Source organism: Hyperolius riggenbachi, chromosome 2 (assembly GCF_040937935.1).
Source record: "Hyperolius riggenbachi isolate aHypRig1 chromosome 2, aHypRig1.pri, whole genome shotgun sequence".
NCBI classification, from domain to species: Eukaryota; Metazoa; Chordata; class Amphibia; order Anura; family Hyperoliidae; genus Hyperolius; species Hyperolius riggenbachi.
This window is the reverse complement of record NC_090647.1, coordinates 290,139,619-290,163,782: the sequence shown is the minus strand read 5'-3', so window position 1 is coordinate 290,163,782 and position 24,164 is coordinate 290,139,619. Positions and strand designations below refer to the sequence as shown.

The 24,164-nt window shown below is 40.7% G+C and overlaps 1 protein-coding gene across 5 annotated transcripts in view; it reads left to right on the top strand.

The window, feature by feature from the left end:
- CSMD2 (CUB and Sushi multiple domains 2) overlaps positions 1-24,164 on the top strand; it is a 1,291,405-nt gene that overhangs the window by 900,060 nt on the left and 367,181 nt on the right. For all 5 annotated transcript variants that reach the window (XM_068268938.1, XM_068268934.1, XM_068268936.1 and 2 more), the window contains 2 exons: positions 11,216-11,542; positions 15,018-15,212. In XM_068268938.1, coding sequence (XP_068125039.1) covers positions 11,216-11,542; positions 15,018-15,212 — 522 coding nt within the window. The remainder of the gene's footprint in view (positions 1-11,215; positions 11,543-15,017; positions 15,213-24,164) is intronic.

Sequence of the window (24,164 nt, the reverse complement as noted above, 5' to 3'; positions counted from 1 at the left end):
TTTGCTTTCCAAAGCATTCCCTGAATGGCAGTTGCTAAGTCTAACTGCCAAAATATTGTGCAAGTAAGTAGGGAGGCTGGCTGGTGTGTCACTATTTTGTCAGTTAAACTGGCGCTCAGGAAATGCTTTTGAAAACAAAGAAAACCCTGAGAATTCCCTTATGAGGAAATGGACTAGTCTAAACCTGTTGTTTCTGTCAAATTTTAACTGCTTACTTTTTTTTGCTGAAGTAGTCCTTTAACGCGTGGTAACCATAGCAATACTTGCGTTACACATGTTGTGCTAATTGTGCAACATGCGGTACTCTGCTGGCATTAGTGCTGGTATTGTTGCCAGTGCTTCATGCATCAGGCTTAGAGTCACAGATATTGAGGAAAGAAAGGAATGTATTTGTGCCTTTTGATGACTGCAATAACATACAGCATTAAAATAATATGTTTTTCATGGCAGCTGCCCTTTAAGGAGTGGGAAGAAAATCCTGAACTCGTACATTTCCACAGAGTATCATGATCAGCAGCATTAAAATGAAGATACTGTTATTTAAAAATTAATGACAGTTAATGAGATTTTGATACATTGGCCATCTGTATTTCAACCTACACTCTTGAGATAAAGAAAATAATCAGATAGATGCTGCTGAGCTGAATAAATACACAACAGGCTTTGATCTCTGTGCTGTAAATATGCAGTTATTCTGAATGCAGGCGCCCTGGTCACCAAGTATGATTATCTACCATCGCTGCCCCTGGTGCCTGTTTAAGTACTTCTAGGTTATTTCCCACTTGTTCTTTTACTGCTGAAATTTTGCCAACGGATAGGCTTAGCAATTTATTTCAGCTTCTACATAGCAAAATTCTTTTTTTTTTTTGGTGAATTCTCTTTCTCTGCTGTAAGCCTAATAAGGTTTGTGTTTTACACTGCTGGAATTGATTTGGATAACGAGCGCAGCAGAGATGCGTGCATTGCTGTCTCCATTCACCATTGCTGGAGTGTGTGATGCCTCTGCCACATGTAAAAACCAACCAGTGTGAACGCATTCAAATGGCAGCCTTCTTCCTTTTGTTATATCAGCGAAAGATCAGCTTAATTATCCTGCCATTGCAGCCCACTAATAGCTTTTGAATCTAGTCTGTGTCCTGACAGTTCCACTCACTGCCTGAATGAATAATGAATACAAGCACTTACCTAGTCTTACCAAGTTTATAAATACTTTTGTTCACACCCTTTAAACTCCTTTGTCACTGCTGTATTGGTTGTGTCACTGTCAAGACTCATGCTCTGCCAACTGTTAACAAGGTTGGGAAATATTACGCTGTAGCAAAGTGGTGTTTCTAGACTACTGCATGTTTCCAGCAGCACGGTGGTATAGTGGATAGCTTGCCAGCCTTGCAGTGCTTTGGTCCTAGATTCAGTCCTATGTCAGGACAATATATGCATATAGTTTGTATGCTCTTCTTCCTGTGTTTGCATGGGTTTCCTCCAGGCTCTGTGGTTTCTTGTTACATCTCAAAAATATATTGATGAATTAATCCCACCCCCCTCTCCCCCCCAAAAAAGGCTTTAGGCCCTGGGGGCCCACTAAAAATGGCAAAGCATTATCGCAATTCCTAGTGTTTTGTGATAGCGCTTTTTAACTTATTTTACAAGCTATTTCCCTGCTCCTATACAATACATTAGAGTGCAAACACTCACAAAATGCTGCATGTCCTGCAATTGCAGTTAGCTCTAATCACAATCACTCTAGTGGGTTTACCACTATTCACTTTCATTGGCAAAACGTTTTTAAAATCACTGGCAATCCAAAAACGCTGCCAAAAGTGCTGTAGTGGGTCCCAGCCCTTACACTGTGGAGGGGAATAAGACTATGACTATTGTAGGGTTTAGATGGAAAGCTCCTCTGAGAGACAGTTAATGACATGACTATGTACTGTAAACTGCTACAGAATGTGTCAGCACGATGTGAATATATTATAAAATAACCTAAAGGGTTCATTGTTTTAGCAGAGCTATCACTGTTTTTAGAAAGTAAAAGAGAGGCTTATAACTAAAGGGGAGAGGATTTTGTATTGAAAAGTTGAGGCAGGTTTTAGATGGATGTGTAGAGCAGTCATATTCTATAAAATGCAATAACCTGTAGCAGCAGGGATGATACTATATTTATCTGATTATTCTTCAATACCATTTAGTATAATACACTACATGGTACTGTTGCACTGCTGTATAAGTGTGGCAATCCAAAATATAATTAGGTAAGTATTACTTAACTTAAGGGTTAAGGGAGGGCAAGCAGTGTGATGTTTCATCATTAAAGCATCTATTTGAAAAGGGCACCTGGAAAAAAGGGCGCCTGGTGTAGCCCGTATATGCCAAATTCGGCTACAAAAAGGGCGCCTGGTGTAGCCCATATAACAACTTCAGCTACAAAGGGCACCTGGTGTAGCCCATATAACAACTTCGGCTACAAAGGGCGCCTGGTGTAACCCATATATTTCAAATTCGGCTACAAAGGGCGTCCGGTGTAGCCCATATATTTCAAATTCGGCTACAAAGGGCGCCTGGTGTAGCCAATATATGCCAAATTAGGCTACAAAGGGCGCCTGGTGTAGCCCATATATGCCAAATTCGGCTACAAAGAGCACCTGGTGTAGCCCATATAAATGTCAAATTCGGGCTACAAAGGGCGCCTGTTGTAGTCCATATATGCCATAGAGTTTTAGTTTATAAAAAGGACGTTGTTATAGGCAAAATTTGTTGGGCTATAAAAGGGCTCTAGATATAGCTGAGAAAAGTGATTACCATGACCTAACTTCTCCCCACTCTCACACAGAAGCCTCCCCTGATGGTGCCTAACCCTAACCTCCCCCCCCCCCCGGTGGTACCTAACCCCCTCGGTGGTGCCTAACCCTAAGACTCCCCTAGTGGTGCCTAACCCTAAGACTCCCCAGGTGGTGCCTAAACCTAAGACCCCCCCAGGTGGTGCCTAACACTAAGACTCCTCTACTCCCCTGGTGGTGCCTAACCCTAAGACTCCACTGGTAATGCCTAACCCTAATAACCCCCAGGTGGTGCCTAACCCTTAGATTCCCCTGGTGGTGCCTAACCCTAAGACTCCCCAGGTGGTGCCTAATAGGGATGGTCGGAATGCCAATTTCCGATTCCGCGGTAAATCCGCATTCCGTCATGTACCGATTACCGATTCCGCTTTCCAATTCCAATGCGGAATTTCCGCCGGAAATCGCGGAAATTCCGCCCGACTTTAACATCGATTTTCTCAAAAACCATAAGGTTTTTTTGAAAAATGTTTTTGCATCTTGTTCAGAAGATTTTTTTTAATAAACCCTGAAAATTTGGTGTTTTTAGGACTTACGGGGGCTTTGCTATTAACCGCTAAAGTCGGCGGATTTTTACTGTATTGTAAAATGCAGGAAATAGGCAGATGCAGATTTTCTGCATTTTACATTACAGTAAAAATCCACCGAATTTAGTGGTTAATAGCAAAGCCCCCTTAAGTCCTAGAAACACCCAAAACATTTTCAGGGTTTATTAAACTGAATCTTGTGAACAAGATGCAAAAAAAAGTGTTCAAAAAGACCTTATAGTTTTTGAGAAAATTGATGTTAAAGTCGGGTGGAATTTCCGCAATTTCCGGCGGAAATTTCCGCGATTTCCGGCGCTTGCATTACCGATTTCCGCATTCGGAATTTCGGAAATTGAATTTCCGCGGAATCCGAATGAGCACCCCTAGTGCCTAACCTTAAGAACCCCAGGTGGTGCCTAACCCTAAGACTGCCCTGGTGGTGCATAACCCTTAACCCCCCTAGTGGTGCCGACTGCTGAACCCTTAGACCCCTCCCCCAGCCTGTGATGCCTAATCCTAAGCCCCCCTGCACCCCAAATCAAAAATCTTGGCTATAAAAGGGTGCCCTTTTGTAGCAGAATAAAAACCTTGTAGCTGAAAACCCTGTAGCTGAATGAAAAATATGGGCTACAAAGGGGCACCCTTTTGTACCAGAATCAAAAACCTTGTAGACAAAAAAATATGGGCTACAAAGGGGTGCCCTACTGTAGCCAAAAACCTTGTAGCCCCAAAAAATATGGGCTACAAAGAGGCGCCCTACTGTAGCCGAAAATCTCGTAGCCGGAAAAATTATGGGCTACAAAGGAGTGCCCTACTATAGCCGAAAACCTTGTAGCCCCAAAAATATGGGCTACAAAGGAGCGCCCTATTGTAGCCGAAAACCTTGTAGCCCAAAAAAAATATGGGCTTCAAAGGGGCGCCCTACTGTAGCCGAAAATCTTGAAGCCTAAAAAATATGGGCTCCAAAGGGGCGCCTGCTTATAGCCTATATCAAAACTCGGGCGCCCTTTTCACCACCTTGTAGCCCATATTTGCAGAAATAACATTGATGTCTATGGAGGCACCCTTTTCATACAGGCAGCTCAGGCGCCCTTTTCAACGGATCCCTCATTAAATGTTAGGGTCAAGTTTGTGTCTCTCACGGTGGCTAGACACATCTATGCAATGAAGTTTTTGTTACAGATTAAAGATGTTTAACATTAACCTATCATTTAAATTTAGTGATGAAGGTTACAATCAGGGCAAAGGTCGTGGCTAGAATTAGGATTTAATTGGTGAAGGTAAAAATTTAGAAAATTCTGATTAGAGCTTTCAAAGCACGTTGAATAGTAATGGAGGTAATATTATAAGCTGGGCAATGGTATGAACCGTTTGCCAACAAAGACATGTTTGTAAGGTGTTGAGAATAAGTTGCGGTGGCAGTGGGGTAGATGATTGCATTAAGGTATAGTAAGTAAGCTGATAAAGTTAATTTTCTGTGCACATATTTCTGGTTCAAAATTGGAAAATAAAAATGAATGCACATTATTTAATAAATGCATTCCTATACTAAAGACAGTAGTGATAATTAAAATTAGCTAATACCAGTAGGGCAGGGGTCTCAAACTCAATTTACCTGGGGGGCCGCAGGAGGCAAAGTCAGGATGAGGCTGGGCCGCATAAGGAATTTCACAATCGCGGCGCATTGCCGCCTCTGCCCGCCCCTCTCACTCTTTCTTCACAGAGAGGGGCGGGGAGAGGCAGCGATCCGTGCGGCGATTGACGTCAGGAGGGGCAGAGCTAAAAGCTCTGCCCCTTCTAGGAAATGCCGGCGGATTGCCCCCCGGGCGATTTGGGGGCTCTACAGCCCTCGTTTAGCGGCGGGGATGCGGCGGATTACTTGGGAGCACTGAAGCGAACTATAAGGAATCTTTTGTCGGCGAGGGCCACAAAATATTGTATCGAGGGCCGCAAATGGCCCGCGGGCCATGAGTTTGAGACCCCTGCAGTAGGGTATTGCCAGCACAAAATTTTAGCAATATACAATATCTGCTGATCTTTCATAAATGTATTAAACATATACTAGTATATTTTTTTTAAATTAATGCAGTGATTGAATTACATTGTAGAGTACAGTATATTGATATGTTTAGAAATAACAGTTAAACCTCAGCGCACACAATGTCAGCAATAGTGGGTTGCTCTCCTACAAATTATATGGCCATGCACAAATAATGCTGCTGCTCCACATCAGATAAACCCAGCTGGTAAAACGTGAATAAAGGGCAATACAGTACCTCTTGCAGGTGTACAGGTGGTTAGTACCTCTCAATGTGCAAAACAGAGCAATCTTGCTGTAATCCCGATATCCAGGAGTGCACTCCGCTCAGGATTCAGTCTGACCGTTATGTCCCCTGGTCAGCTGATACCCGAACTTCCTGTTTCCTGCTTCCTTGTGCTCCAACAGTGGCTCTGTCCCGATGTCAGCGAAGGCAGCGGCGGCGCTTCCTGGCTGGGGGATAAAATAGCAACAATAGTGCACACTGTGCGCTAAAAGGAACCATGCAGGGGGGTTACCACTTACTGGATAAAATCTTGTTTAATGCACATAACAATCTGCAGCCTCACTTCCCTAAACATCTTCTGTTTAAAATAACTTTTCAGCACTCTGCAATTAAAAAAGAACCAAAAAGATCAGAGAAAAAATACTGTCAAAATTATTCTACGTATTTTCTTGCCTGCTGGTGGTTTAAAGGGTAGTTTATTGATGAGGTGTGAAAATACCACCTAGGAGAAAATCTAGTAGAAAAAGTGAATTGAATAAGGACCAGAGTGAGAGAGGGAGAGAAGGACAGATCATACTAGTCTGCCATAACATCACTTGATTATAAGCTTTGCTTTGGTTGGTGTTGGAGGATATAGTAAAATGTATAGTTCTGCACGATATGCTTGTGCTACTCGAAAATGATGGTAACAAATAAAATAGTATTTCTCAATAAGTTCCAGGAAAGGATGTGATGTCTCCAGAGATATTGCACACCACACAATAATGCTCAACCTCTTATGTCATCATCTGAGCCTGTACATTGGAAGAATGGCACCATTTGTGGTTATGCATTGCCTGAATGTCTCCATCTAAGGCCATGCATAAACCGAATGTCTGTATGTGATGCTATACATCTATTAGGCTTAAAGCCGTGGACACTCAGGAATGATGATAGCCTCGGATCACTTGAGAAAACATAGCAATAGGCTTATTAGAATGAAGCCTGTGATATGCTTTTAGGCATGCCAGTAGATGTTGGTCATTCTTCACATATGACTGACACTCCAGTGGCAAGCTTTTACTATAAACATGCACTTTAATCTCTATATATTCATATTTAAATGTGTGCCAATTATTTTCTTGTATTATATATGAAAGGTCCTCTTCACATGATTTATGCATTTGTTTTTCAATATGAAGTTATTGTTTTCTCTCTTTTGAGCTATATTTTAGATAGAGTGGTCTTTCATCTAAATCATCAGTTATAAGCTGCATTTAGATTCAAATATATAGTAAATAACAGAATAATTGAGCTCAAATGGAGATGGTGAGAGATGGCTAAAATGTGAAAGCAATGTATTAAAGCATCCCCACTGTGGAAACATTGGCATCAGATGGGTTTATTTATTTAATGAGTGGTGAAAAGGGTGCAGGAAGGTCAGAGAGGCAGCATCGTACCGAGACGCACGTGCCGAGCACCAATAGGAGATCATCAGTTTCACGCATAACTAATATGCTAATGGGGGTTCCAAAGCCTGCTGGATTTGTGCTCGAATTGATAAGCAGATAAATAGTAATGGGAAAATATGAGAAGGTTGCCTTTCAAGGCAGTGAAAGCTGGAGGTCATCCCAAGATTGAAGAGCTGCAGAGGCTCTGTGCTTCTAGTCACAGTTCCATGAACACACATTGGGTATTATCACCACACACGGCTATGCTGGTCAGTACCGTACTTTGCTCAGCATGCTTCCTTATTGCTATGCATGTCATTGCACCACCCTGCATCCCATTCTCTTCTGCAGTACATTGCAAGCTCATCTCATGTAAATATATCAATATAACGCCGCTCTCATGTAATAACTAGTCGTACCATTCTTATTCCATCCTGTTAAAAGATCATAAGACAATGTGACCAAACTGCTACCCTTGTGTCCATAATGTCATTCAGAACTGGCTTGGACTTGGATTTTACAGTTTACCACATACATCTTTGGTTAATGCTGGTGAATACTTTCATGGAATCTGCAATGGCACAAAACGGAACAACAAATGTTAAAAAGCTTTGTGTGTGTGTGCATGCTTATAATATACAGTGTATATATGCCCAACTCCAGGCGCAAACGGTTTAATAGTTCTGTTATTCTGTGCAGGGAGTCAGAGGAAGTTAGTTTAAAGTGCTTATAAGCTCCTTGATAAACTGAGATAAAATATAACGGTGAGGAAGCCCTGCACCAACCATTAGTGCAGCACAGACTATGTAGGCCATAGGATGCAGACTCCTTAGATCAGTGGTCCTCAAACTAAGGCCAGTGGGCTGAATGTGGCCCACTGAGGCTTTTTTACCGGCCCCTCACATACAAAATGTATTATAGATGCGGTCAGCTACATCTTTAAATATTTTCGGTCTGCCTATAGAATGAAGCCAGAAAGCAGTAATTCACTGATTTCCAATCAAATGCCACATCAGGTGACACTGTTGTTCAATTACATAGTTATTTGGGTTGAAATTGGACTATAGGTTATCACCTGGGTATGCTTCACTGTCTGGCCCGCAAAGACTTCTACATCATTTTATATATACTCCGGCCCCGAAGCAGTCTGAACTATGTTGACCCGGCCCTCGACCCAAAATGTTTGGGGACCCCTGCCTTAGCTATTTCAGTGTGTGTCCCTCCCCTCATCCATTGGCCACAGTCTGGACAGCAGACTGATGCAAGTCCAGCCACAGCACCTCTTCCATAGAGCATGCCAGTAACATATCAGCTACTACGCGTCATGTCACCAGTAGGTAGAAGTTAATAGCTGCAGAAGACTAATTTCACACAAAAAGGTAACATTTGGTAATAGTGATTAATCAGCTATGAAAATATATATTTGGACCTGCGCCTGGAGATGAGCCATAATGAAAAGGGAATTATACTCCTCATGTATTAAAAAAAAACAACCGAACAGTTGGTCCAGAAATCTGAAATCTGTTACAGCGTTCTTCTCCTCATAGCTAACAAGCAGCACTCGCACAGTGGGCTCCCCCCTTAAGTCTTATTCAGATATGTCCATGTTGGAAGGGTTGAATGTTCTCATACGCTGAGATAAATAACCTCTCTCACATGCGAGGCTGAACTGCACGCTAGCCAGGCAGTACAGCCTCCCAACTGCCAGCCACAGAGCACCTTCCAGCTGCAATCTTATGCACTGAATGGCATCATTTGTAACCCCAAGTGTAGCACCGCTTGGCATGTGGTGCGGTTATCTGGCAGGAAAAAATGGGGTACGAGTATGGCTGAGGCCATGCTCACATGTGTTGTAACGCAGTGCATTGCCAGTACAGATAGTTAGCAAGTGCTTGGCTGCTGTATGAGCAGCTGACAGGCAGTAAATTCACCTTATTCAGCCTCACATGTGAAAGGGGCCAAAATATTACACAAATTGGCATAATTATTATTTTTTTTAACACTAAGGTGAACTTGGGGTTGCAGTCACAGATAATAATTAACCCAGGGATATGTCTGTAACTGATGATCACAAGAAGAAGATAGGAGATCCTTTCACCATTTTTAATGCCCACATATACTGCACATAATGTTCTCACCATCTGCATTAAATGACTCCTGAAGTGAGAGAGACATGGAGGCTACTATATTATGTCTTTTTAAATAATGCACATTGCCGGGCTGTCTTGCTGATCCTCTGCCTCTAATATTTTTAGCTATAGACCCTAAATAAACATGCAGATCAGATGACTGGATTGGCTGCATGCTTGTTTTAGGTGTGTGATTCAGACACTACTATAACCAAATAGATTAGCAGGACAGCCAGGGAACTGGTATTGTTTTAAATGAAATAAATATGGCAACCTCCATATCCCTCTAACTTCAGGTGGCCTTTAAGGATAATTTTTCCTAATTCACAAAGGCTAAAATGATTGGTTAAAAAAAATCCCTTATGGTCTCTTATCTCAGCAAAATAAAAGTACTTTAAGTCTAATAAATAAAGTAAAATTTTGCCTTGGCAAAGATCAACTATAAATAGTTACCACATTGCATGGAGTTGCTCTATAAAATTATTTATTTACAGCCAGCGCAGGATCAGCTAAAGAAAACTGCATCACCCTGACATGACAACCACAATTAATGACTTGGGTTTATTAAATTCTACTGTAAAATACTTTCCTGCAGGCTCCCAGGATTCTGGTCAAGTGTTTGCTTTCCTGTAATTATAGAGATGAATGCTGCAACTCTAGTAGTTCTTGAGATTTCAGTTCTGATACTCAGTTCTGTATTGGACAGCTAGACCATGCAGGGGATAGTGTGTTTACATAGGAGGCTGAATATTTTGACCTTTATTGCAAAAGTCATTATGGGAGGAGAACTGTGTATTAAATTTCTTTAACAATGGGGAGTATAATGTTCTTTAAAAAATCATTTGATAATTGTACCTGGCTACATAATGATATCATTGATGATACATATGCTGTTTTTATATGGACCCTTGCATTGTAATTCTGCCCAAACCGGCAATAATCCTAAAATAGTACCATGTCAGTACAGAATATTTATTTAGTTGAAATACGCTTTGGTGAATTTTGTGTTTATCCCAAACATGATGAATGCATCCAGTTCTATTTAAAGGAGTAAACCTGTAAATGTATGCATGCTCATTCCTTATTAAAGGAAAAATACTGAATACTGTGTTGTTAGTCAGGTACAATTTTCAGTCATATGCTATTAATATTGTGGATCAGATGGACAAGTGCAGCAGTGCAATTGCCATGCCGTAGATATCACATGGTCACTTCACAGTGAATGGTGAGGTTCAAGATCTCTACTTGCAGGCAGCAGAAGCAATCGGTTATAGCCACATGTGGATTTAGCTGTTCAGACCTTTTCCAGCAAGTTAAAGGAGAACGCTGTCATGTTTCATTGAGAAAAGCATTTGTAATGTATACCTTCTCTGTAGACATCTGGCAAATTATCTGTATTTGAATAAGTCTGCAGATAGACAAAAACGTGTTATCGTTAAAGACAATAGCATGGAATGGCTCTGTCTATAAGAAACTTCTTGTCAGTCAGCAAGGATGTAAAACAAGTTCTGAAAATCCACTTACTCCATAATACACAGTGTTTTCAAAAGCAGAAATGTTGATCTTATCAATCTTTCAAAGTAGATTATACGGTAAGCTAAGAGAACAATGATAACATATAAATAGAAGGATACTTTTATTTAATATAAACTGGAGTTATCCTTTAAACTAATCATACTTCTGAAGCCCAAACCACCCCTTTTTAGGGTCATGGTCAGTGGAGAGTGATTTGCATTCCCTGCTATGGAACATGAACTGTTTCAATATATGTAGAAGCACAGAACACACGTTAATGCTGCCTCCCCTACATCTGTAAGATTGGTTTTCCCATAAGCATTGATATGGTTTTGAACATATGGTCATCATAGCTACAGATGAATGTATATTGAATCACCATGCAGGCACCAGGACAAAAAAAGACAAGGCATATTGGTACTGCTGCTAATGTTAATCTGATCCACTGGCTGCTGGATTTAGATGAAACAGACAATCATTTGATCTAACCTCTGTCTTGTGATTTGTTTGATGTTCTAGTTTCCTGCTTCTTTAATTTCACTACTCCATCTGGAAATGTTCTTTCTCCAAACTATCCCGAAGAATACAGTAACCACCTTCACTGTGTATGGCTCATTATAGCCAAACCGGAGAGCCGGATTCACCTGGCCTTCAACGATTTTGATGTAGAGCCTCAGTTTGACTTCTTGGCAGTGAAAGATGGTGGATCGCCAGAGTCACCTGTCTTGGGCACATACTCTGGGAATCAGGTTCCTCCATCATTGACAAGCAGTGGCCATATATTAAGACTGGAGTTCCAGACGGATCACTCTACAGAGAAACGAGGATTTAATATCACTTTTACCAGTAAGTATGCATACATATGTTACTATGGGTTATATACTACATATATATATTTCCCATTAATGAAGAACGCCATCAAGCGTTTATTGCTTCCTTGTGTAATAATAACTGAGGTTTATATCCTAAAAGTCTGATACAGCTTTTAAAGGATACCCGAACTGACATGTGACATAATGAGATAGACATGTGTATGTACAGTGCCTAGCACACAAATAACTATGCTGTGTTCCTTTTTCTCTTTCTCTGCCTGAAAGAGTTCAATATCAGGTATGTAAGTGGCTGACTCAGTCCTGACAGGAAGTGACTACAGTGTGACCCTCACTGATAAGAAATTCCAACTATAAAGCACTTTCCTAGCAGAAAATGGCTTCCGAGAGCAAGAAAGAGATAAAAAGGGGAATTTCTTATCAGTGAGGGTCACACTGTAGTCACTTCCTGTCTGAGTCAGGACTGAGTCAGCCACTTACATACCTGATATTTAACTCTTTCAGGCAGAGAAAAAAAAAAAGGAACGCAGCATAGTTATTTGTGTGCTAGGCACTGTACATACACATGTCTATCTCATTATGTCACATGTCAGTGTGGGTATCCTTTAAATTATACCAACCTGTAAACATGCCCATTGACCTCAGTGTGGCAACAAACACACAAGTACAAATGAATAAGGTTTACTGATGAAGTTTGGAGGATTAGAGTTTTTAGCTTAGGTTAGGGTAACCTGCCATACAGACCCACTAAAACCCCAGTGAAATTTGAGGCTGCACTTTGGAGATGCTAAATTCACTGTTGCTAACACGTTACTACTACAGTGGTTAGATTTGAAACTATAAAGTTACCTGTGTTCCTTCTGACAACGGTCAGTCGGTGTCAATTCCTGGCAAGTGACTTTACAAATATTTGTTTATTCCATATCATGGAGAATTCATAACAGGCCCCATTAAACCTGGAAAATTAGGCTTTCTACTTACCACTATTACTAATTGTGGAATTAATTTATTTTAGGCCACTTTTACACTTGCAAGTGAAACCTGCAAGTGTAGAAAAATGCCCCTATTTATAAGGGGCTGCAAAAGGAATGGAAGTCTATGGAGACTTTCACACTTATTGCGGTCCATTGCCACGGGCCAGAAGTTTCCAATTGGATGCAAGGGCTGCAGAGCATTACCGCAAGCACTGTGCTTAACACTCGGAGCTTGGGGTAATACAAGTCTATGGGCAATGCACAAATTGTAAACAATGGTGCGTGGTGCAACACGGTGTGCACACACAGACCGACAGGAATCCCAGTGACATACTTCCTGCCCAGCAAGGAGTATGCCACTGAATGGGGGGAGGCACTGTGCATATGACCCTGTTGGCGCACTCTGCCCCATGGTCATATGATTGACATTTTTACGATGCAGCAGGAGCATCGTGCCACATCTCAACGCAAAGAATAAGTGTGAAACCGGTCTTGAGGAAAGTTGGTTGGCCCTAAGGCCATTTGTTCTAATGCAGTAAACAATATTAACAATGAAACAGGAGAAACTGCTGTGTCAGTGTGCTGCAAGATATTATTTGCGTTGCTTCATCCCAGTGCAGTTCCATGTCTTGCATCCTTGCTATTTTCCTGATGGTCTTGACAGACTGAGAGGAATAGCAGTTATGTATGTCATGGTCATTATGAAAGAAATGAAGGGACTGAAAAGTGCAGGTGATGTAGTGGCAAAAAAGAAAAGTATTAATTCGCCAACCTGCTTTAGAAAATGGAAGCCTAGAATCCTGTGCTCCACACCTCCATTTGTTTATATGCATGAGACTTATCAAAAACACATACTGTAGATTTAAAGTGGTACAATTACTATTGCACACTAGTCCCTGCTGGATTGAAGTGAAGTGTGTAAATGTAGTTGAGTCTGGCAGGCCTTTATTTACATTTAAAGAATGGAATAAATGCTTATGATTACATGCTTAAATGCTTGTGATTACATACAGACCACTGCAAGATAACCGACTTGGTGTACCTTTGTGTCAAATCTCTAATGCTGGATGTGGTAAAAATGTGGTATCAGAAATCCCTATTTGAGATGACAGCTGAATTGGCATTACAGTTGAACATGTGAAAATTGGATACTAAACAGTGTTTCCTGTTTATGTGACTTGCTATATTGTTGTGATAATGCCTCCATGGAAAACTGGCACAGAAAATATCTGACCTTTCCACATTCTGCCAAGCACGCTCACACTGCAGCCCAATGTAGCGCTGACGCCTAGGCCTGTTTTTTAATGCATGTTTTTGTTTAGTTTGCATAGAGCCCAGTTAATTAGACTCAATGAAGGTAGCTAAAGCTGAGTTAATATTTGGCACTGCTGGGAATTATTTATTCATAAATGTATAGCGGTATTCATCATATGCATGAAAGAAAATTGTGTTAACCCAGCATTAAATAGAGATGGAGGTAGGCTACATCAAATAAAAATCAGTATTAATTAAGCAATGCATTTAGTTAGACATTCCATTATAGAGTGTGATTCATAAAACCATTTGCAGCCACAAGTTGATGCTAATCCAAATGACCTGCCTGATAGATTGTAAATAGTATAGGTTATTTATGATCTTCCCTTACACACGCTGATTCCGTGTAGTATATTCTGTGGCTGTTACACTGTATGCTGATCTCAGCTCACTTTTATGAAGGCTGCTTATGATGCTATGTTTTCACAAATAAGATCCGTCTATAAGGGCACTATTGCCTGCCATCACTCACAAGCGAGGATAATGAAGAATGAGTCACAGTCACTTCATATTTAGTGAGAATATGACCAATCCATTTTGGTGCATAGACTGGCTATAACCACCGAGGTAAAACTATTGATTTTATTTAACAATCCAGATAAGGCACTGCTTTATGTAAGCATTTCATGAAAGATTATTTTAAATCAATTATCTATAAATTCATTTTGTTAAAAAATCTTGAGAATATTAATCATGTATAAAAACATTCTTGACAAAATAAAAGGAAACCACCTGCTCCACCAGTTCAGAGATTCTCATGGACTTGTAGCTCTTGCTCACACCTGTCTCACACCCAGGAAGTCTGAACCACTCCCTCTTTTAGTTACATGGGCATAAAGGCAAAGCAGGTGGTTTTGGCGCTCAGCTATAGTGTGCACCACACACGAGGGTAATTCAAGTTGCCAAACGGAACCTGAATTACTTCTCCAAGTTGCTACGGAAGGGTAACAGTATTTAACGCCGCTGGGAATTTGTACAGCAGCAGGGAAGAAAGGGGGATGAACAAGCAGCTGGAGATTGCGAAGGAACACACCAGAAGCTGCAAATTTGGTAAGGTGGTTAGTTCTCTATCTTATTTTGCAAAAACTGGAATGCATAATTTACATTAAAAAATCCTTATTAAATACATATAAAAATGTACCTGAACGTGGTCTTTATGTCCATAAATGTAACTAGCTAACTCTTTGTTTGCTCGTTATTCAGCCTTCAGACACAACGAGTGCCCAGATCCTGGTGTGCCAGTGAATGGAAAGAGGTTTGGGGAGAGTCTACAGCTTGGCAGCTCTGTGTCCTTTCTATGTGATGATGGATTTATCCGTACTCATGGCTCTGAAACTATTACCTGCATATTGAAGGAAGGCAATGTTGTATGGAACAGTGCTGTGCTAAGATGTGAAGGTATTGCTATAGATGATCTGCCTTTAGACACTACAATATTTAAAGTCAATGCATTCTAGAATGCTTCGACTCTTTTTCGTTGTAAACATATTCATTTATAACTGAGCATGTTTGAAGTATCAGCATTCTTTTAGGAGAGCATAAAACTATGGTAGTAATATAATATTTTATTATTTGCATTATTCTATTACTTACATTATTGTTGTTTTAGCCTCATTTTACAACACTGATATGCCATCTTCAGCATATACAGCCTAAGCTCAGGGTCATTATACTTATTTATATTACAGTAACACTTTAAAAGTACTGGATGATTTAGTAACACTTAAAAAGGCTCCTTGTGTTTGGCATTGGTACTTATAGACAATCAGAATCAGACTGATATATTACCTCTTTGCTAACTCCATTTGATAACCTCTATTTGTTATTTTTCCTAATCACTCTACTGAAATGGTCCTCGTCAGTGTGACTACATTTTTTCTACTTGACATCTCCTCAGATTTTTACAATCATCAATTAAATCATCCTCTGCTTGTTCTTCTGCATATCCCCTCCTACTGGCCATCTTGGGTCTTGTTATATCTTGGTTTTTCCTTCTACCTCACCAGCAGGCATTTCAGTGTTGTACATTTCAACACCACCTCCTCCCCACACCCCCTTTATTTTGGGGTACTATAAGGGTCTGTCTTTGGATCCCTGCTTTTGCCATCGATACCTCTGACCTTGGTTAACTTTTCTGCTCACTTAATTTCTAGTGTTACTGATACGCAGACAACAATAAAATCAACCTCTCTATGTAACACTTATCTCCCAGACAAACCAGCAGCCGGTCCACCTCTTCCGGGTCCACCATTGTCATCCTTGGAACTCACGCAGGGCAGCGTGGATGCCATCCTCTCATCTCCCCACTTATCTCCCCACTGCCCTACTTCTGAGCACAGCAGCACCACCCACAGTACTGGGATGATGGTCCATCATTCCTTGTGGGGTGCTCTGGTGAGCACCAGTGAACACGTAGACTCCACGTCCTGGGAGTGCCCACACTGACTAAGGGTGCCAAGAGCAACAGGGTCCTGACACTTTGGTTCTGCTCTGGCTACATTAATCAAGTGCGTCCCTGACTGCCTAAATGCTATCTCCTCATTCATATCCTCTATCTTAAACCTTATAGGGTCAGAACACAAATTGTCTTTTTCCACTACAAAACGTAATCCCTTCCATGTTATACCAATTAGGGTTGGTAATACACCGATAACATCTACCCCCAAGACTTTTTAGTTATAACATTGATGCCCACGTTCAAACCTCATAATAACACATGAAACACCTCCCGCTGTATCTACCTGGCAACACATTGTGAGAATTCACTCTTTTCTTTAATTAAAATAAAGCTAAGCTGCTCATATATGCCTTTATAGTATTGATTATGACAAGACCCTTCTCTGTGGCCCACTCTTGAACCGTTTGACTCATAAACTTTACTGCACGATTCATCTATCCCTCTACTCACTTTTCTAATACAACTGTTCTCTGTCAGCGTCTCCATTGGTTACACATCACAAAAAGGGTATACTTAAAAATGATAATTCTTGCTTACGAAGTTCTCCATAGACTGGGATCCAGACTGGGAGCCAAACAGAACTTTGCAAGCAAGAATTAGAATTTTGAATTCTACCGTTTGTGTTATATACGGCCTATGCAGACTGACAGAGAAGGAGCTTCTTACTTAATTACCCATTTTTCCAGTTACTAAACTCAGCCTTTGCTCTGCTAACAACATTCTCTACTCTCTAGTCACCTCTTCTCATTTTTTTTCTTGAGTTTCTCCTCTTCTCATGAACTCTTTCCTACAATCTGTTTGGCACTCTCCCACCAATGCTATGTTCTAATGCAACCTAAAAAGTTCCTTCTTCAAGCAAGTATTTAATATGCAAGCATGTAATATGACAAAGCATCATCCTGTAATACACAATAAGGCACACTCTACCATCATATATACAGTATAAGCTTACTAGAGCTCATCAAAATTCCTATTTTGTCCCGAGCTTGTAAGTCTGTGATGACTTCCTGGTTTAACATATGATCATGATGACCAGGGACGGATCTAGACCAAGTTGCGCGTGGGGCAAGGTCAGGTTTTGGCGCCTAAAGGTCAGGTTTTGGCGCCTAAACTGCCATTCATTTTGCCGCCTTTTTAAGAATTCAACAAACTGCACCTGGGGCAAGAGACCCGCTTGCCCCCCCCTAGATCCCTCCCTGATCATGACCAGCAAATCTAAAAAATATATCAGCTGATGAAACTGATCATGTGCTTCTCCATGAGTTCTCATAAGTATTGGCATCCCTACTTGTAAATACTCCAGTACTGCTACATGCGTATCTTTATAACATGTCTACATACAATTTACAAGAGGAGCATTTCAGTAGTGTATTATATGCATTTTCCTCATATACAGACCAAAAGACATGGTGGGATCCTCTCCTATTTTAAAAAGCTTGCATTTACTAAATAGTTGACACAAATATTACTTTGAATTGTACAAGAGAGACACAGGGAGCACAGTTAACAGACCTGGAACAAGTAAGTTATTCAGACTTTGTCACCTCCATCAGATGTTGGGACCTTGTGACTACTTGTCTTGCTATTCGACATGCTTGGACAGAAGTCAAGTTTAAACGATGTTACCTGGATGAAAATATTTTACTGTCAATAGATAAAGAGGGTAATTTCATGGGTGTACTGTAATGAGATGTATCTCTTTGGTAAATTTACCCTCCCATGCCATATTTTGATCTGTGCCCCTCACATTGCTCTCATTAGGCCATATTTGGTAAAGATCAGTAAAAGTTGCCATGTGCTCAGAGCGCACATCAATTTTACTATTACTTACTCTGACTATGTATTGCTCATTACCAATGCGTGCTACATAATTAACATAAGTAATGGTAAAACTGCCATGTGTTCCCTGCGCACGCCAACTTTACTAATCTTTGGTGAATATGGCCCATTGGTAGGTCCTCTGAAAAGGACAAAGACTGCGCTATGGTCTAGCATACAGTTTTCTTTTTTTTTGTCTTACTAGTAAATTTTTCTTCATTGGTCGTACTAAATATTGTCTGCTGTACAAAGCATTATAGAAATCAATAATAAGATACATTCTGCATAATTTGCCATATATTACAACGTATGATGATGAGTATGTAGCAGATGAACTACAGTATCTATAAAGTGAAATCATAACTTTAAGCAGCGTTCACACTTTTAAAAATTTGTGTGCATTTTGCAAATGTGTGTAAACATGTTTGCCCCACATCTAATGAACGTCAATAGAGAATCACACTTCTTCTGAAATTCATGTTTTAGAATTTGTGTTGCTTCTTGCTGCATACATTTGTATATCGCATACTAATTGCCATTGACTTTTATTGCCAATGGTAAAAAATCTTGCACAAAATTTTGCATATGAATGCAAATTTGAATGCGAAAAGCATTCAGTTTTTTACAATGAGTCCTGACTGAGGGCTGGAACCCACTAGAGCAATTTTGTGAGCATTTAGGGAGCGATTCAAACCGCTAGCGTTTTCCCTAAACGCTCAGCTAATGTTAATGGATGGGCCAAATGCCACTGGAGCGGTTGCGATTACCAAAATCGCAAACGCAGGACATGCAGCATTTTTGAGCGTTAGCGTTAGAGTTTCTGCAATGTATAGTATATAAACGCTGGCATAATCGCTCGTCAAAACCAGAGCACAGAGCGATTTTGCTAGCTTTTTTTAGATTACAGCACACTGTAATAAAATTAAAATTAATTAAAAACGCTAATCGCTACACAACCGCAGACAAATTAATTACACTTTTTAAAATCGCTACCGAACACGCTCATGAAATCGCTTACAAACCGCTCATACAAAAAGCTAGCGATTGCGATTAGCAATAGCGTTTTGTAGTGGGTTCCAGGCTTGAGAATATTTTCATCCAGCTCATCCGACTTGTAAATTTGTCTGTATAATTTTTCTGACTCTGCTGGTAATATATCTAATTTATTTCTTATATGTAATGCTTCCTTTGTCACACTTTTTCACCTGTATTGTAATTGCATGAATACATCAAAAAACAGTACATTCTACATGAAATCTTATTCCTCCCTCATTTGTATTATCACTGATAGTTTGTTTAGCACATGTTATGTCCCATTGTGCTGTGGAAAATAAGTTACACACATGGGTGCATTATATGGAAAATACAAGAAGATTACACGGTGAAAAAAAAATGATTTTGTGGAGGGTCTTGCTGCTACGAGCTCACAGTCTATGGTATAAGACATTCAAAGAAAGAGCTCTATAAGGGCAGCACTGTGGAGTAGTGGATAGCACTCTCAATTTGCAGCACTGGGTCCCATATTCAAATCCCAGCCAAGGCACTAGCTTATTCTTGATAGAGATCTTTCTTTGAATGTTTTATACCATAGACTGTGAGCTCCTAGCAGTAATGCCCTCCACCAAATAGTTTTTTTTGTATGTCCTGCCCATGTCTTTGTGGGTATCGTCCAGACACTCTGGTTTCCTCCCACATCACAAAAACATACAGGCAAGTTAATTAGCTTCCCCTTAAAATTGTCCCTAGACTACGATGGAATTGTGTTTATGGCAGGGATTAGATTGTGAGCTCCTCTCCCGGAAAGTTAGTGACAAGACTTTATACTCTGTAAAACGCAGTGGAAGAAGTCAGCACTATATAAATACTACATAAAAAATAATAATAAAAGACGAACACACAGCAAGAGGTGTAAAAAAGGTGCAGAGTTTCCAATGACAGGGCAGCTTGATTCATAGATCTCTGCGGAGAACAGCACTGCTTTTAAATAAATTGTTCCCCAGACAGCTGCTAATAAATGTGACTGTTTTCAGTCTGTCTTTTTATATTTCTTCTGCAATGGATTGCAATTGTAGAGGCTGCAAAAGCAGAATAAAGCCGTTATAAATCATTTGATGTATAAGTAACAGCTTGATTTCACTAGTTAAGTGGCTGATTCTGTTGCAGCCCTGATTGATAAATGTCCCCGATAGATGCGAGATGTCTAATGGCCAAATGGTTGCTAGAATCAGCCAAGCGTGCATGTTAAGGCACTGTGCAAGAACCCCTCTCGCTGACCTGCTCTCAAGAGAAAAATAGCAATAAACTGAAAATCCATCCTGAAAAATCATTTCTTCCTAAGATTGGCTGGTTGCATTATGATCCAACAATAATAGACACATTTGGAATCAAAATCACCTTTTGACTATGAGTACCTTTATATTTTCATTCCCATGTTTCACAGGCCTTTCCCCAACTGTTATCAATGAGGCCTGCAAAAGGCAAAGTCATACCTATTGGTTTAATATATTGTTCACAGTAAGGAGAGCTATGCATTTAAAAGCTGTTTAGCTCTGAATCTTGTCTGGATAATTCAATATTTGCATGCTGTAACTTAGCTAGCTATGGTTTGGATTGTGCCAGTGGAAAGAAAATACGTGAAAATACGTGATCAGGTTGCTGTGTTTTCTCAATGTTTTTTCCTACCCATGCTAAAAAACATAAAGCAATTACAAGTGCTTCTAAGAACTTCAAAGCATGAATTCTAAGATCAGCGTGTAAGCATGAACACTTGGAGCATGTGTGTTCATTTATATGAAGGAGGGAAGGGTGAGAGAGGCAGCATACCTTCAGATGCAGGGCAACACCAGAGCAATTGGCTTCCATCTCATTGACTCTTTTTTTTCCCAAATTGAGGTCAACCCCACAAATCATGTGAAACACAGGTACATAATATTTGCCTAGCTTAGCTTGCTTAGCTTATGCTGTGTATAGATAGGGGATAAATGTCACTTTACTGTTTGTTTCAGGTGATATGTTTACCTGATCGGTGTACAGATGAGGTGCTTGGGTCTCTGCTGAGCAGCCCATTATGCTCCATGAAGAGAGATGGGGTAAGGGGAGCAAGTAGTGTTCTGTTAGTAGTGGGAACTACAATAGATGTTGGCCTAGTATAATCTAAAATGGAGATTCCCTGGAGGGTGGGCCACCAATGTTGGGGGACACTTGTACTCACACTAGAGTTTAACCCGAATGATATTGAGTGATCAGTCTGATGGATGCAAATATTGTGTATCTCAGCAAACCCAGGAAGATTTGAGTCCTCAGAGGAAGCGCTGCAGCAGGCTCCATATAATTAACATAGAATAATGAACACACTCACTTATCACTGTGGGTGTTGCACTACCTTAACACCAAATGTAAAACAATTTAAAAAGTAGAACATAATTTAAAATATATGTATATTAACCCTCCTGGCGGTTTGCTAAAAATCCGTCAGGGGGCAGCAAATCTGCGATCGGAGATCAGGAGATCCCGTTCAAAGAACGGGATCTCATTGAGGGCTTCCCCCGTCGCCATGGGGCCCGTCAAAGCCCCGTCAAAGGGGACTCCGATCCACCCCACAGCGCTGCCTGGCACTGATTGGCCAGGCAGCGCACGGGGTCTGGGGGGGGGGGGCGGCCACGGCGCGACGAATAGTGGCGGATCGGCGGGTAGCGGCGGCGATCGCATTGCACATGCAGCTAGCAAAGTGCTAGCTGCGTGTAGCAAAAAAAAAAAAATTATGCAAATCGGCCCAGCGGGGCCTGAGCGGTGCCTTCCGGCGGCATAGCCCGTGCTTAGCATGGGCTTACCGCCAGGGAGGTTAACAATCCCCCCTTCCCCTTTACCAAGCTATATTAGCCCATTATCCTCAATGCATATTGGTTGGCTGGGTTTTCCAATCAAGCAACGAGAACATTAAAAAAAGAAGAACACCAATGAATAAAACAAGTAAAGAAGACTGGAAAATAAAATATTTTTGAATGATGTGAGTTTTTCACGCTTAACCCTTTCGGTAAATAGGTGGTGGTGGGGATCAGAAATCGGGCTGCTTAAACCTAATCACCTCAGTGAGGATGTGGATAACCCTTAAAAAGGGTATGGCCAAACACCCCCATAAGGTACATAGCTGGGTCGCTGTTCTCTACCCACCTGAACGATTATGTAAGGTGGTTAACAAGGCTATAGAAGCAGAACAGTTAAATCATGCAAATGGTATGCCTGCTAGTTTAGGCACTGTTTGAAGTCAAACTCTAAATTGCGGCTAAGGCAGCACTGACAAGATAATTTAGACACCAACGTTCTGCAATAGTATAGCCAAACTCCAGCTACTACAGTTAACAGCAGCGGTGGTGAATACTATGTCAAACTCTGGTTAACGGTGGCAGCAGCAGTGATTTTTTGCTTAGTGGTGGTAGCTGAGGTGATTTGCGCTGTAGTTAGTGGAGTTAGCAGCAGAGGAGTTTGGCTACTGTGTAGCCAAACTCCTGGTAGCGGTGGTGAGTCAGGATACTGGCTGTGAATATTGGTGGTAGTGTTAAGCACCGGTAAGGGGGTTAGTGTTAGGCATAGGTAGGGGAGGTTAATATAAGAGTTAGGTTAGTACAAGCGATAGTAGAACATCAATAACATTGCTGATATTCTACAATCGACTTTATCCAAATTACTGTACCTCTGAGCATCTATTACATGTACCTTTTGGGAGGGGACTATGCTGTTTTTCTTTTTTCAATAAAGCAATAAAGTAATACATAAGCGTCAAGTCATTCACTGCATCCATTGCCTGGATCATAAAGCTCTGCATCAATGGCCAGCCAAGCAGTCTTTCTGGGCAGTGCTGCACTTTTGCCATTGTAAATCTAAATGAGTATTTCTGCTTGATGTCGGGACATCGCAGCTTGCTATGGTGTCAGTAAATCCCCACTCATGTATTCCTGGGGCTATGTGTTTATGAGCCTGTCTGTCTGGATTTCACATTCAATGCATACATTCTAAAACCAGACAGTTTACACGGCTGAATACTACAAAACCGTGATATTTTTATTTTACCGGAGTCCTAATAGAATGTAATGAAAATGAATTTGCTTATATTATACCTAAATTACAGCCAACGGTTAAGTAATTATAAAGGAAATACATTATTCATTTCATAAATTGAACAGTGTCCCGAAGCATACTATAATTATTCTTTTTCTCAGACAGACCAAAGTTAAAAGAGAACCCCAGTCTGTGCAAACCTATACTTTAGTCTTTAATGGCAGAACTCTGAAACAGAACCTAGTTTGGATAAAACCCTTAAAGTGTGAATCCCTGCTGACATGCAAATTGACTGACCTCCTGAATCAGCTGAATTGGTCTCTGTGCCCTTTCTGCTCAAAGGTTTGCTCCAGTTAATGAGATTAATACATATACTATTACGCTGAACTTGTTTCATTTGCACCTTATAGCATCTTCAAGGGAGATTTAAACTGTGAATCTGAAGACATGGGGAACTAATGCTCCGCTAACATACATAAATCTAATGTACAAAGACTGTAAAACATTTGATCCCCATTTTCAATGTAGTATTCAGGAAGTGAAAAGCCTTGTTTTTGGATGACCTGTCTACAGCAAATTGATGTTCATTAGATTATACAGCTCTACTGACAGGCTTACTTCCACAATTAGGGAAAAAAGTTTCAGAATAATGGTACTTGTAATATGCATAGCTGATTAATGTGTTTTTTTTTTTTAAACTCCTGGTACGTTATAACACAATTCAGTGTATTAAAGTTAAGTCAGGAACACAATATCTTGGTTTCTCCACCCTTCCTTTGTTCTTAATTCTCCTACTAAGCCTAGTGTAACCTTATCTTGTACCATGGGTTAAGTTGTACACTTGCTAGATGGATCTTGGGGCCATCTCTACCAGGAATCTAGTGTGTGTACAGTAAGCCCCGATCCCCCTTGCAAGCTTGGTGGCTCATCTCGACTGAGCACAGGCCAAATGCATTGTTTTCTTACTTACCCCACCCTCTCTCTGCTCTGCTCCATTGTGCGTTATCCCGCTGTCTCAA